A 12,753-nucleotide genomic window follows, 5' to 3' on the forward strand; every position below is an offset into this window, starting at 1 on the left:
TGATTGGAAAAAGCCCCTGGTAAATGTAATTACTGTGTTTCATTTCATAATTACGCTGGGCTTTTCAAATGGCCATAATGTGCTTTTTGAAAATAAAGCAGAAGAAACATGATATGCAAACACACTGTGTCACAGCATGAGGCCAGTGTGGTCACGTCTGACTCTCAGGAACAATTCCCATCTTTCTCTTCTTGCAGGGATATGTGTATTTATAGATCTGTATGTGTACATTGTGGATGCTGTAGAGCAGCCGTGTGTCACTGTGGGACTCCTCCCACACAAGCAGTCAGCACCTGAATCCCTGAGAGACCACTGCTGGATCCCAGCAGGTCAGGGCTTTTTGTGATAGTGGCCTTATCTGAATCATGGCAAACCTTATTCTGTAAAATACTGGGCTGTCACTAGCAGCTGGCCACCCCAGAGGCCCAGATGGCATTACCTAGAGTGCTCTACAGAACTGCAGCTCAAATATGTGTGTCAGCAAGACACAGAAAGGGAAGAACAGAGCTCCTGCAGAAGTGCTGCTATGAGTGTGGGAGTAGGCTGAAAGAACTGAAATGGAATATGGAAAAAGCTTGGAGGGCTAGTCATCACCTGATCTTGAAAGAAATTACTTGTGTCCAGATCTGACTCAAAAATGGAAGAAAACACTGGGTTTGTACTTCAAATTGTTGGAGTTCTTTAGTTTTATACACCTGTGACTTCTCCAGAGCCACCACTCAATCAGTAATACTCTGCTGAAATATTATAAATTCAGTTTCTAAACACGAGGATACAGGCAGGAGACTCAGTAATTGCTGATGGGAGGAAGGAGATGATCTGCCTAGAGAGGGTGAACCCTTGGAGAGAGATGGTAGTGGTAGGGGTGGTGGTGCAGAGCAAGGCACCAGCTCCCTACACAGTATCTTGCATGATGCAGGGTGCTGGAATCATTCCTGTGCCCAGCTCACTGAGGAGGTAAAACCTGCGTCCATAAGTGGTTGTTCCTGTCCTCAGCACAGCTTTTTGCCTGCTCCACCTGCTCTGGGACATGCCAGGGACAGGATGGCAAAGCTGGGTACCACAGTCCCCCTGAGCCTCCTTTCCTCAGACTGAGCCCCTTTCCCAGCTCCCTCAGCCCTTCTCCAGGTCTGCCCCCTTCTCTGCACATGCTCCAGCCCCTCTATGTCCTTCTTGACATGAAGGACTCAAAACTGACCCCAGGATTCCAGGTGGGGCCCCAGAAGTGCCAGGGGATGGGCACTGCACTGGTCCTGCTGCCACGAGCCAGATGAAGCACAAGCCTTTCTTGTGTCTGGGTGGGTCTGTCAGAGTGTCCTCCTCTCTGTGTACTCACAAGAGCAGCTGTCAGCCCGAGGGGATGACAAGAAGGCTGCTGGGCTGAAGGCAGGACTGAGCTATCCCCCAGTGCCACCTCCTGTGTGTTTGGAGGCGGCTCTGGGGATACAGCAGGGGAAGAAGCACTTTGGCTGTGTTGTTCCTGCTCCAGTACTCTTTTAAAACGTTTTTCTAAGCCAAAATTGTAACTCACTGATAGTCTACTTCCGTAAATGTGTTTTTTAAAAAATCATTGCTAAAGCTACTTAAAGGGGATACGGCTCTTCCAGAACTTCAAAATTGCTTCCTGAGTCTTCTTGAATTTTTTTTTTTGGCTTAGAAAGCTGAAATACTCCTGATGGAAGCACACCAGGCACATGCCCTAATGAGAAACATTCTGCCCCATGTGCAGCTCTGAGACATTTCCCCCTTCTCAGATTGGTGTTTGACTCTCAGAAGCACTGTTTTTGATCATATCCCACCATTTATTTGTTGAAGTTTGTGTTGCTTAAGGCAGTTCCTCTCTGATTTGCCCATTTAGTGGTCAGTATTTGATGGTCTGTTTGCAGTGTTTCAAGAGTCCAGTATTTAGAAAAAACAGTTCAGGGAAAAAAGGCTAGAAGAAAATATGATAATTCCTTGTAGATGATGAAAAATACTTCTTTGTCAGGGAGAAGGCAGAGGAGAAGGCATGATATTGGAGGGATTTAAATGTCTCTTTCCTAAATAAGGGTTTTTTTATGTTCTTTTGTTGAGTTATGAATGAACACTAGTCTTTACTCATTTTCAGGATTATGAATAAATGCCATTAGTGCCCAGAAACTTCCTTTATGGTCTTGTACATTATTCAGAGCCCAGATTAAGCTCAAGTAGGAGAAAGTGACAAGGTGCTGTTAATTCTCTCATGTGCTTGTGGCTTCTATTGCACAACAAATGTATAACAAGTGTAACAAATATTATTGCCACAGCAAGGGCTTTTTGCATTTAACTACTTGCCCAAACTTCAGACTTCTGGAAATGCTGGATAATGTGTTCTGCCAGTCTCAGAATTAATTTCCAGCAACTCCTGGAGTGGTGACAGCCCATGATGTGAACTGGGACCAAAAATATCCAGGCAGTTTCAAGCAGAGCGCCCCATGACATCCCCCACCAGTGCTGATGCATAAGCTCTCCTTTTACAGGAGCTGGTAGTACAGATTATAAATAATACTATTAAAATGTGATGAGGAGGAGGATTATCTGGTAGTACAGAAAAATAACATAATTAAAGATAGATATATAGACAGATATTTAAAGATTTTGATGAGGAGGAAGAGGATGATGATTACAGTTGGTATAGAGACACTGCTCTGTCAGGAATTCTGCTGTGGGCTTTGGGAAGTTCCTTGAGCTCTGCCCAGAGCCCTGACAGCCCCAGGGACCTGCCCACATCTCCCTGGCTCCTGGGCCATCACCCCTACATCTGAGGAGCTCTCTGTGGTTCTCCTGTCCCATAAAATTCCCCACTGGCCCTGGTGGTATGTACAGCTACTCAGAGGAATCGGGGGTCTCTCCTAGCACAAGTGCCATGGCAGGAGCAAGCTGCCTGCCAGGGGTTGGTGTTTGTGCAATCACCGAGCGCTGCGGTGTCTCTCCCTGTGTCCCACAGCCAGCCACCTGCCTCCCCCAGCACGCAGGAAGCCATCCAGGGCATGCTCTCCATGGCAAACCTCCAGGCCTCAGAGTCCTGCCTGCAGACGTCGTGGGGCACCAATCAGGCAAAGAACAACTCCTTCTCCACACAAAACTTGAAAAAAAATGGCGGCGGCGGCAACAAAAACGCTGGGAAGCGACTGCTGAAGAAAAGCACAAAGAACAGCATTGACATTGAGGATTACGATGAGGACCAGGACCACTTGGATGCCTGTTTTAAGGATTCAGATTATGGTGAGTAGGAGGGAAGCAGAGTGAGGGTGTGCCTGGAGCTGCATGGACACAAGTGTGCCTGTTGACAAATGTCCCTTTGCTCACGGGTGCTTCCTCCCTCTCTGCCACCCTGGGATCAGCCAGGTACGGAACAGGGATCTGCACACCAAAGGAAGCAAAGACATGTGACAGCAGACTGGCTGCAGAGCCCAGGGTCACTCTGATGAATATATTCAGGCAGGCTGGATTTGAGGCATAGCACAAAAAGAAACTCTCAAGAAACATGGAGAGCCCCTGAAACCACAGCAGTCAACCCAGAAACGGGGGACTGTCCTAGAAATACGGGTCAGGTACTGCTACTTGTGCCAGAAATGTCCTTGTCTGCACAGTAGCAATTAAACCTCCAGCTGAGAAGAGTGGAAGTTGAATTTGTGCGCGGAAAAGGGATCCAATGCTATTTTGAGTTTTGGCAGAGAAAGCATTTGCAGCCAAAAAGCCAGTTTGCACCAGTTACATCAGTTCTACCATAATTATCGTGGAATCACACAGAGAGTGGTTTGGGTTGGAAGTGACCTTCAAAGGCCATCTAGTTCCACCTTCTGCCATGGGCAGGGACACTTTTCACTAGACCAGGATGCTCCAAGCCCTGTCCAGCCTGGCCTTGGACACTTGCAGAGGTGCAGCAGCCACAGCTTGTCTGGGCATCCGAGTTGTACTCAATGATTCTTGTGGCTCCCTTGCAGCTCAGGATATTCTGTGATTATAGAGGAATATAGAGAACCAGTCACAGTTTAATGACAGCAGCTCCCAAGAGTAATGTTTGGATGAGAGCAGAGAAAAGTCCCCTGAGTGTCACAGCTGTGACAGAAGTGCTCAATGGCACTTCTGGGGACCATCCAGCTGTGGTGCCTGTGGTCACTGGACCTGGACAAAGCAAGGGGCCTCCGTGCAGGGTAGAGCTGTTTCCTAAACTGAAACTCTTGCCTTTGTTTCCTACTGTAGTTTACCCTTCTCTCGAATCAGATGAAGATAATCCAGTATTCAAATCCCGATCAAAGAAAAGGAAAAGTTCAGATGATGCCCCTTACAGTCCGACTGGTAAGTTCATGTAGTCTGTGATGCCCAGATTTGGGCTAAGGCATGCAGATCTCTAAAACCCAGCCATTTTTCAAGGACTGTGGAAACTGTAACACACAATTAGTGATTTCTTTAGCACATGAAGGATTAACCCTTTGCAGGGCAGTGGGAGGTGATCCAGGTGCTGGGATTACTGCCAAGCAGTTTTAGCCTTCCTTCTGCAGCAACTGGCAGGAGAAATTAATTCCTTGGTCAGTTTATTCTTCCTCACACTCTTAGTGATAGATCATTTGGTTGCCACCTTAGGAGTGGTGTAACAGTGAATCAGTCCCTGGACAGCTGAGTTGCCATGGATTTCAGGTGTTAACTGTGAATAGTGAGAGAGCAGGCATAGTCTCCTCCAGGTTTAGCTGAAGCTCAGGATCTGGAAGGGTTTGGTCTGCCCTGGGTTTGTTGGAGCTCACCAGGCCCAGTGACAGGTGAGAGGGCCCTTAGACCTCTTTGACCCCTGTGGCCCATGAGCAGGGCACCCTCTGTGTGTGCTGTGTGTGACAAGCATCCCATGCTTAGTCTCATCAGTTTATGGCCCTGCATGTCATTCCCGGCTGCAGGTGAGCACTGTCCCTTTGGAAATTGCACTCATAATCCAGGATGTGGGTACAAACCTGCATGGCTTTGGCTTCAGGTGGCTGTGGAGCTGCTCAGCTGTGTGACATCTCTATTAGCAGCTTCTGCCTATGCCACCATGCCCGGAGGCTTTTGGCTCTTGTGCCTTCACTCGCACCTGGGGAAGGGAAGGGCAGAGGCTGTCCCCACCTCTCCTGGCTGAGCAGGGCAAAGCCCGCTGCCCTGTGGTGGCTGTGCTGCTCCCACGGGCACATTCCTGGCTCTCACCTGCCTCTGCTCTCCTTGCAGCACGCGTTGGCCCCTCGGTGCCCCGGCAGGACAGGCCCGTGCGAGAAGGCACAAGGGTCGCCTCCATCGAAACTGGACTCGCCGCTGCTGCCGCCAAGCTGTCACAGCAGGTGAGAGGCTGCCTGGGGAGGAGGAGCTGTCAGGAAAGGAGAGCCCTGTCCCCAGCAGCAGAGCCGTGTCCGAGCTTAGTGCTGTGCCAGCCCTGCATAGTGTTTGGTCCTGCCGGTGACACGAGGCTCTGCAGCCTCAGGGAAATAAATGGGATCCAAGCCCAGCGTTGTCGCAACACACCTGAGCACATCGCAAGGCAGCAGGGGACAGAGAAAAGCACAGGGAAGGATGAGGGAGTGAGAATGGCTACTGGGGTAGAACAGAAGAAGGCTGCCCCAAAGGAGTGTACTTGATGTGTATTTGAGAGCCTGACTGGTGCGATTGCCTGTCTGTGCAGATTGGCTGCTGGGAAGTGTCAGGGTTTCCTTCCAAGGGTTTGGTGAACTGTGAACAAAGGGTCAGTTTAGGAAAGGAACTGGGGCAGTTTGGATGTTTGGTAAGTGTCTTGTCTCTGAAGGGGTCAGAGAAGCTTCATAAAAGGGACATGGTGAGAGGCTGAGGTGACAAGGCCTGCTGGAGTGAGGTTGGTGAGGCACCTCAGCAAGCTGGTGGAGATGCAGGCTATAGTGGCCTTGGGCTTCTGCGATGTGGACTATTGAGTAGAAGAGCTTTAAGGATGGTGGCAGGGCTTCAAGAAGAAGGAACTGAAAGTAGACAAGGGACACAGTACAGTAGCAGACCTCTGAGATCCCAGTGTGCATGTCCAGGTGCAGTTACAGGTCAGGAGATGATGTGTATGTCCTAGCAGGAAGCAGAGGCTGGATCAGTGGGATGTATAATATCCTTCATGCTGTTGTGCAAGGGTGTGAAGATCCCTGAAGATAGGAGATGCCAGTTTTTGTGGAAGATGGAGAGATTTGCCCGTGCTGACCACGCTACTGTGCCAGGGCGCTGTCGGTGTGGCCCCAGCTGGCTGCCGCTCGCCGCAGTGGTAAGAAATGAGGAGACCCCGCACAGAGCAAGGATGTAGAGGCACGAGAGGCAAACGTGTGTGCAGCTGTGAGCCAGACATGTCGGAGCAGCCCCCAAGCGCTTGTCCGTGGCCAACTCCTGCGGTGTCGTTGTATCAGGACCATAAGCAACACCGCTGGCCCTTGCCCTAGCTAAAGGTCTTCTGGGAATTAATCTGAGCTTCATCTTTGTCATTTTAAAGGAGGAACAAAAAGGCAAGAAGAAAAAAAATACCAAAAAGAAGCTGTCAGCCCCCAACGCAAGCAAAGTGGCTCAGGAAGGCAGCTCCCCCGAGCCGAAGCTGGAGTCACAGGCCAGCAGCCTCACAGATCACGAGTACACTGCAGGGGCCAGCACCTTTGGGGTCGCCCAGCCTAACAGGGGATCACAGCCGATGGCACCCGGTGTTTTCCTCACACAGAGGAGACCCTCATCATCCTCGCAGAACAATGCCTCCGCCAAAGGTACCAGGAAACGCCTGGGTTGTGGTGCAGGAGTGGGGAAGGGTGAAGGGCCATGGAACCCGAGCCCTCTGCAGGGCCTCCGCTGCCATGCGTGGTGTGGGCGTGCACAGGTGCAGGTGTGTGGATGCAAGTCAGAGCTGGTCAGGGATAGGGCCCATGGCTTTGACTGTCCTGGCACTGGGGGGCCAAATACATGCTTTTCTGCTGGGCTGTTGGTTGCAGGGTGTGAGGTATTCCATGGCAGGAGCACTGCTCAAACACGGCCCCAGCTCAGGAGGAACACCTGCAGGGTCACATCCCAGACAGCCTGTATGGATGTAGGGAGCCTTGGCCAGGGGAGGATGCATCCATGAAGGCTGTTCTGCCCAGGGCTGGGGCAGGCATTGTGCTGTTTGTGGTGGCTGTACACCAGCTCTGTGCTGGCTGTAGCTGAAGACAGTCCTCCCAGGACACGTAGAGCAGGGCACATTGCAGATCTCTCTGGACAGTTGCTGCAAGGGTACAGAGAATATCAAACCTTAGGAGTAACCCAGCTACAACCAAAGGCAGAAGAGAGGAAGAGGTTGCTCACTGTCTGCCATAGGGAAAGCGAGAGAAAGCTGAGGCTGTCCCAGAGTCTGGGCTGGGACCTCCTGCTTTCCACTTGAACTTGGCTCAGGAAGTGCAACTGAGGCAGGTGTGTGGGACAGGTACTGCGTAGCACAAAAACTGTGTGTGATCCCACTGGGAAAGGCCCCAGTGACAGGTGAGGGCAATGTGGCAGATGTTTCCTGAATTCCATGTATTCAAGTGGAGCAGAGTAGAGGTACTGCCCTGGCAGCTTGGATGGCCATAGGGCAGGATGCGTGTAGCCTGTGGTAGGGGCTGGGGTCCTGCCAGGAGCTGGTGGTAACTGTGGCTCTCTGCAGAGCTGGAGTGTAAAGAATGTATTTATTTGCATGGAATTGTGCTTTTGTGGTGAAATGGTGGGAAACAGGTCCAAGGCAGAGAGGTGCCCAGGAGCCTGGAGCTGCAAAGAGCTGTGGGGCATGTGTGTGTGTGTCTGTGTGTGTCTCTGTGTGCATCTGTGTGTCTGTCTGTGTGTCTGTGTATTTGTGTGTGTGCAGCCTCTCCCTTAGGAGCAGGATGGCACTGGTGGGGCAGGGTTTGACTGTCACCCACTTGTGGGCAAACTGGTGATCATGAGCAGTGAGTCAGGGCAGGTGAGGGCACAGGGCAGCAGGGCTGGCGCTGCAGGGACAGGAGGGTGCCCAGCAGAGCTGTGCCTCCCTGGAACAGGTGTGGATGTGTCCATGGGATTGGGTGTGCACTGTGCCCCCCCGTTCAGCAGGGCTGGCTCTCCAGGGACTGTGCTCCCAGCCAAGCCCTGTTCTATGGCCAGCAACCCCATTTCTGAGGGGTGCTGGTGGGTGTCCTCAAAGGTGCTGGGCAGGGCTGGTGGCAGGGCCATGGAGGCAGCTGGAGGGTCTGTGCCTGTGGGGTGGTGTGGGGTGGGTGTGGGTCCTCACCCCAGCCCTGCTCTCCTTCCAGGGAAGCGTACGAAGAAGGGGATGGCCACGGCCAAGCAGCGGCTCGGCAAGATCCTGAAGATCCACCGGAACGGGAAGCTGCTGCTCTAGTGGCCCCAGGCACACTGCCACCCGGTTCTGGGCCACCACCACAATAATCCCTTTAACTTTCAGCGGTCGGACTGTACAGAATCATGGTATAAATATTTTTTAACATAGATGTCCTTTCTCAGAGTGCTGAGAGCGACTAGCCGCAAAAAGTTAATACTAATCTCGGCCACCGAGGAGTGCATCGAGCCCCCCGCTCCGGCCCTGGCCCTGGGCCCCTCTCCCCGCCCGGCGAGCGGGCAGGGTGGGCATCACCGCTGCGGTGGCAGCGCTGGGGACAGCAAGGACCACGAGGCCACGGCAGGAGGGGAGCACAGGACTCGAGGCCTTGGGCAGGGAGATGGTGGGCGTGCTCCTCAGGCACTGCCGCTGCCCTGGGTCACTTTTCCTAGAATGTAGCTTGTACATAGCTTTTGGAATAACCACCGCCGGGTTTTTATACGGGGAGGGTCTCTCCGGGCGCTGCCCACCGGTACCAGCTCTTTGCGTAACTTCTTGTACGAGGAGGGAGACAGTTATTTTACTAGCACCTTGTGGAGTGTTTCCGTGTTTTGTGACAATGTAATTTATTAATGTTTGTAGCTTTTTATATTTGTACATTTCTTATGGGCTTTGTTTATATACACACATTACCGGGGCGCGGCGCCTGCAGGGAACCAGAGCCACCTGCCCCCGTGTGCCGGGGCCACCACCACGGCCACCATCACGGCCACCACCAGGGCCGTGCTGGCCCGGGCGTCGCGCCTGCTTTTTTTATTATGATTATTATTAGTAGTATTATTATTTTTTCGCAACATGTACATTTCTAACAAAGTTTATCGTGGCTATCTATCTATGACGGTGTTTTATTTACCGATTCATATCAAAAGGCTCTTGTATCGACTTCACAAAATCTTAAGTAAACCTAGAGCAAAGTTTAAAAAAAGGAGAAAAAAAAAAAAAAAGAAAAAAGAAAGCAAAGTAAAACTATTTCAGGTTTTGTACACAATTGCCTGGGCCTGGCCTTTTTGTGGGGTCAGCAAAGGAGGGGTGGGGAGGCAGCTGGGGGTCCCTGAGGGTGGGTGAAGGAGCAAGCAGGGACCCACTGCTGGCACAGACAGGGGGTGGCTCTGCTGCCACTGTAACTCCCCCCCCCCTTACACACCTGCTTGCTGCAGCACCATGAGAAGCCCCAGTCAGCTAGGCACTGTCTGCAGTGCCCTGCTAAGATATCTCACGGTCCACCCAAAGGTTCACCCACTGCCCAGCACATCATCCACCTCCCATGGACAAACATACATGCCTCTTTCCCTCTGCTTCCTCACTCTTGGGGTCACCAGGTGCTCCAGCCTTTCCCCTTCTTTATGTTCACTGAAACACGGAGCACCTCACCATTTATTCCTTAGGGACACGTGCAACCTGCATTTTTCTCCTTGCTGATGTGAGGCCATTCCCACCTCCCACACTGCTCCCTGCTCTTGGACACCTTGTTCTGGCAGTGGCCCAAGCCACCTGCAGCCTGCACAGTTACCTGGTCCCCCGCGGTGGCCCCAGCAGCCCCAAGGTGCAGCCCCTGGCTCAGCCCCCTGCCCCGGACCGACCTAGCGCTCATCGCCGGCTCCGCGGCTCTGGGGAATCCCGCAGGGACATTTCGTGCGGGCTGCGGTGGCTGGTGGCGATATCGAGCGATCGCCAGCTGGGGGAGTTCACAGTTCAGAAACAGCTGCAGCCGGGAAAATGGGACCCGGCGGAACGGAATCTCCCGAGCACCTCCCGCGCCTCGGGGACAAGCAAGCGGCCCTGGCTCATCATAAATTATCCCGGGCTGGAAGGGACCCGCAAGGATCACCAGCTGAGGATGCGCTGTGACGGGTGAAAGCGAGCACCCAGGCAGCGCCCACCGCCGGCTCAGCCCCGGCCCCAGCCGGGACAGACACACTCAGCAGAGCCGGGACGAACCGCGCGCTGGAAAACCAGAGCAGAGCTGTCGCTCCCATCCAGGGACAGGAGGGGACAGTCGCTGTGTCAGCCCTCCTGTGCAGGAGCCCGAAGCTGGCACAAGGTCCGAAGTGCCAGGGTGGGACAATCGGCTCACCTCAGGTATCGCCTTTACAGTGACCAATACACGCGATGCTCGATGCACGGAGGATGGCCCGGCCAGAGAGGTGTTTTCTCTGCACACGTGTCGGCTGCTCCTGCTAAACCATTACTCACAGAAGCATTTGTGTTTCTGCTGTTTCTGCCTTTATACTGACAAGAATCACTCCAACCCAGACGTTTGGCACAACCACACCTTAGTCTCACAGACCTCACGTTCGTCTTCTCCCCAGGCTGGGGCAGGATCCTCCCGGGCTATGGGGAATGTCCAGCAGTGGCCCGATGCCATCCCGCGCTGCAGGCGCCGTTCTTTCCATTCCATCTGCCACGGATCTCAGCGCCCGCCCCACAGGACTCACAGCATTTGTGTAAACTGTTTGGAAGTTTTTCTCTGCATAACACAAGAGCAAGCCTGCTTCTCCTCTTCTCTTGAAAGTGTAATAACTATAATGAATTACATTTCCTTCTCTTTTCAGCCTGAAGGGAAGATGCACTTTGAGATTCATTTTCAGGTCATTCTCCTGTGAAACTTCACGTAATTCTGTGCCCCAGCTCACTGTATTTGTTAAACACTGAGCTCCACGGTGCACTCCTCCTCGGGGAGAGGCACGGACCAACCTGAGGCTCTCCTCCTCCCTGGCTCACTCCCTCCACACACACTGCAGGTGTTTGCAGACTGTGTGTGACCACGTGTCTCCCTCTCACCTTCAACTCAATCAAATAATTAGCAGACACTTAGGAGTCAATTAGGTGACACATCTTGAAAGCCTTTGTGCTTACCCTACTCCTTCATTTATGAGCTCTCTGTAGCAGCCCAAGGGAAAACCCTTTCTTCCTGAGGTCACCAGAGCACCCCGGGCTCATTTTTGGTCTCCTGACTGGACAACAGAAGAGTTCACGTTCATTTCTCACCACTGGCTGGGCAGTGGGCGCCGTGGACCAGACCCCTGCTACGGCCACAGCTCTTTTGCTTCGTGGTCCCTCAAACCCCGCTGTCTCCTCACAAGGACCCTGCCCTCCAGTGTCTGTGGGGAACGTGTGGCTGTGCAGTACAAACTGTCCTCCACTGGTCATTCTTTCCCCCTTCTTTGGTGAACTCAGCTGTTCCAGCCCAGAGCCACTTCATTTGGTTGCTGCCATAAAACATTTAGTGGGTTGGTTTGGAGAACAAACCTTCCACACAAAGTGGAATATCAGACGCTTGAATCCAGAGGAGAGAGACAGAAAGGCAAAAAGGGGTGAAGGTTTTCTAGAAGCACATGTGTATGAATTTATTGGAGCAGACCATAAATAGGACCTAGAACACGTTATACAACTAAAACTGTGCACTAATGCTGTCCACGTCCCTTGCCCAGGGTTAAAGACTGCAGCAGCTCCTTTCAACATACTTTCTTAATTCGAGATCGCCAGCCTCCTTAGCCTCAAAATGTGCAAACCTTTAACTTCCCCCAAGGGACGACTCACTCTGAGAATGAAATATTAATTAGAGCCTCGTCATCCGCCATCACTGTGTGGCCTCTCGGAAGCCTGGGGAAGCCAGACCCGCTCCAGCCCCAAAGCGCTGCCTTTGTGCGGGGCTTTTGTTCCCCACATTCCAGCCATGGGGCCCTGCCACAGTGGATAGATAAGAGCTTCCCAGGCCTGAAGGGGAGCTGTCAGGCTGAGCTTAGCTGGCTGCTGAGGGGAGTATCACCATTAACCACCTCGTTATCTCGAGCGGGGTTTGCACAAATCGCTCCCTGCCTGGCTTTTGGCATCAGCGGTGATGACAGCTCATCGACAGATGCGGGTGAGGAGCGAACAAAGATGCTGTGGCTAAAGACCATCTGCAGGGATTAAACCTTCATCACATTCGATGACTTCTCTGCTCTTTAGACAAAGGGAACCTTTCTTTTTCTCCAGTCACACACCTTAGTTTCTCCAAGAGGCTCTTTTCCTGCCAGACACTCCCACTGCAGTTTGTCTGTCATGGAGATGTTTGAAAATCACCTTAAACCGACTATTTGCACATTTAATCCAGGATCCTCTCTAATGCTTTTCTAAATCTCCAGCAGCAACCCACCCCGGTCCAGGACTGCTTCAGGAAATTGCAGATGGCTCTAAGGTCCACCAGCTTCCAGCACCAGCCACAAACCTGTTGTTGCCTTTTCTTTCACCTGTTGCCTGCGGAATTTTTCCCGCTGACTTGCTCCAGAAGCACTGATGGCTATTCAGACAGGGGAGGGGAGCCATCCCGTGGTTTTTGGGAGTTTCTCTCAGAGGGAGGGACAGAGACACTGCGAGACGAGTAGCAGGTAAAAGCAGAGGGGGCGGTTCGCTCT

The 12,753-nt window shown here is 52.3% G+C and overlaps 1 protein-coding gene across 2 annotated transcripts in view; it reads left to right on the forward strand.

The window, feature by feature from the left end:
* Positions 1 to 9,640, forward strand: part of PHF2 (PHD finger protein 2) — a 56,137-nt gene extending 46,497 nt beyond the window's left edge. Inside the window, exons 18-22 of one of the 2 annotated variants that reach the window (XM_062500451.1) lie at positions 2,966 to 3,243; positions 4,225 to 4,320; positions 5,215 to 5,324; positions 6,479 to 6,740; positions 8,271 to 9,640. In XM_062500451.1, the coding sequence (XP_062356435.1) occupies positions 2,966 to 3,243; positions 4,225 to 4,320; positions 5,215 to 5,324; positions 6,479 to 6,740; positions 8,271 to 8,359 (835 nt within the window). In that variant the 3' untranslated portion in view covers positions 8,360 to 9,640. The remainder of the gene's footprint in view (positions 1 to 2,965; positions 3,244 to 4,224; positions 4,321 to 5,214; positions 5,325 to 6,478; positions 6,741 to 8,270) is intronic. The other variant, XM_062500452.1, reaches the window with a different exon arrangement.
* Positions 9,641 to 12,753: the final 3,113 nt, after the last annotated feature.

This window comes from Cinclus cinclus, chromosome 12 (genome assembly GCF_963662255.1).
Source record: "Cinclus cinclus chromosome 12, bCinCin1.1, whole genome shotgun sequence".
Taxonomy (NCBI): domain Eukaryota; kingdom Metazoa; phylum Chordata; class Aves; order Passeriformes; family Cinclidae; genus Cinclus; species Cinclus cinclus.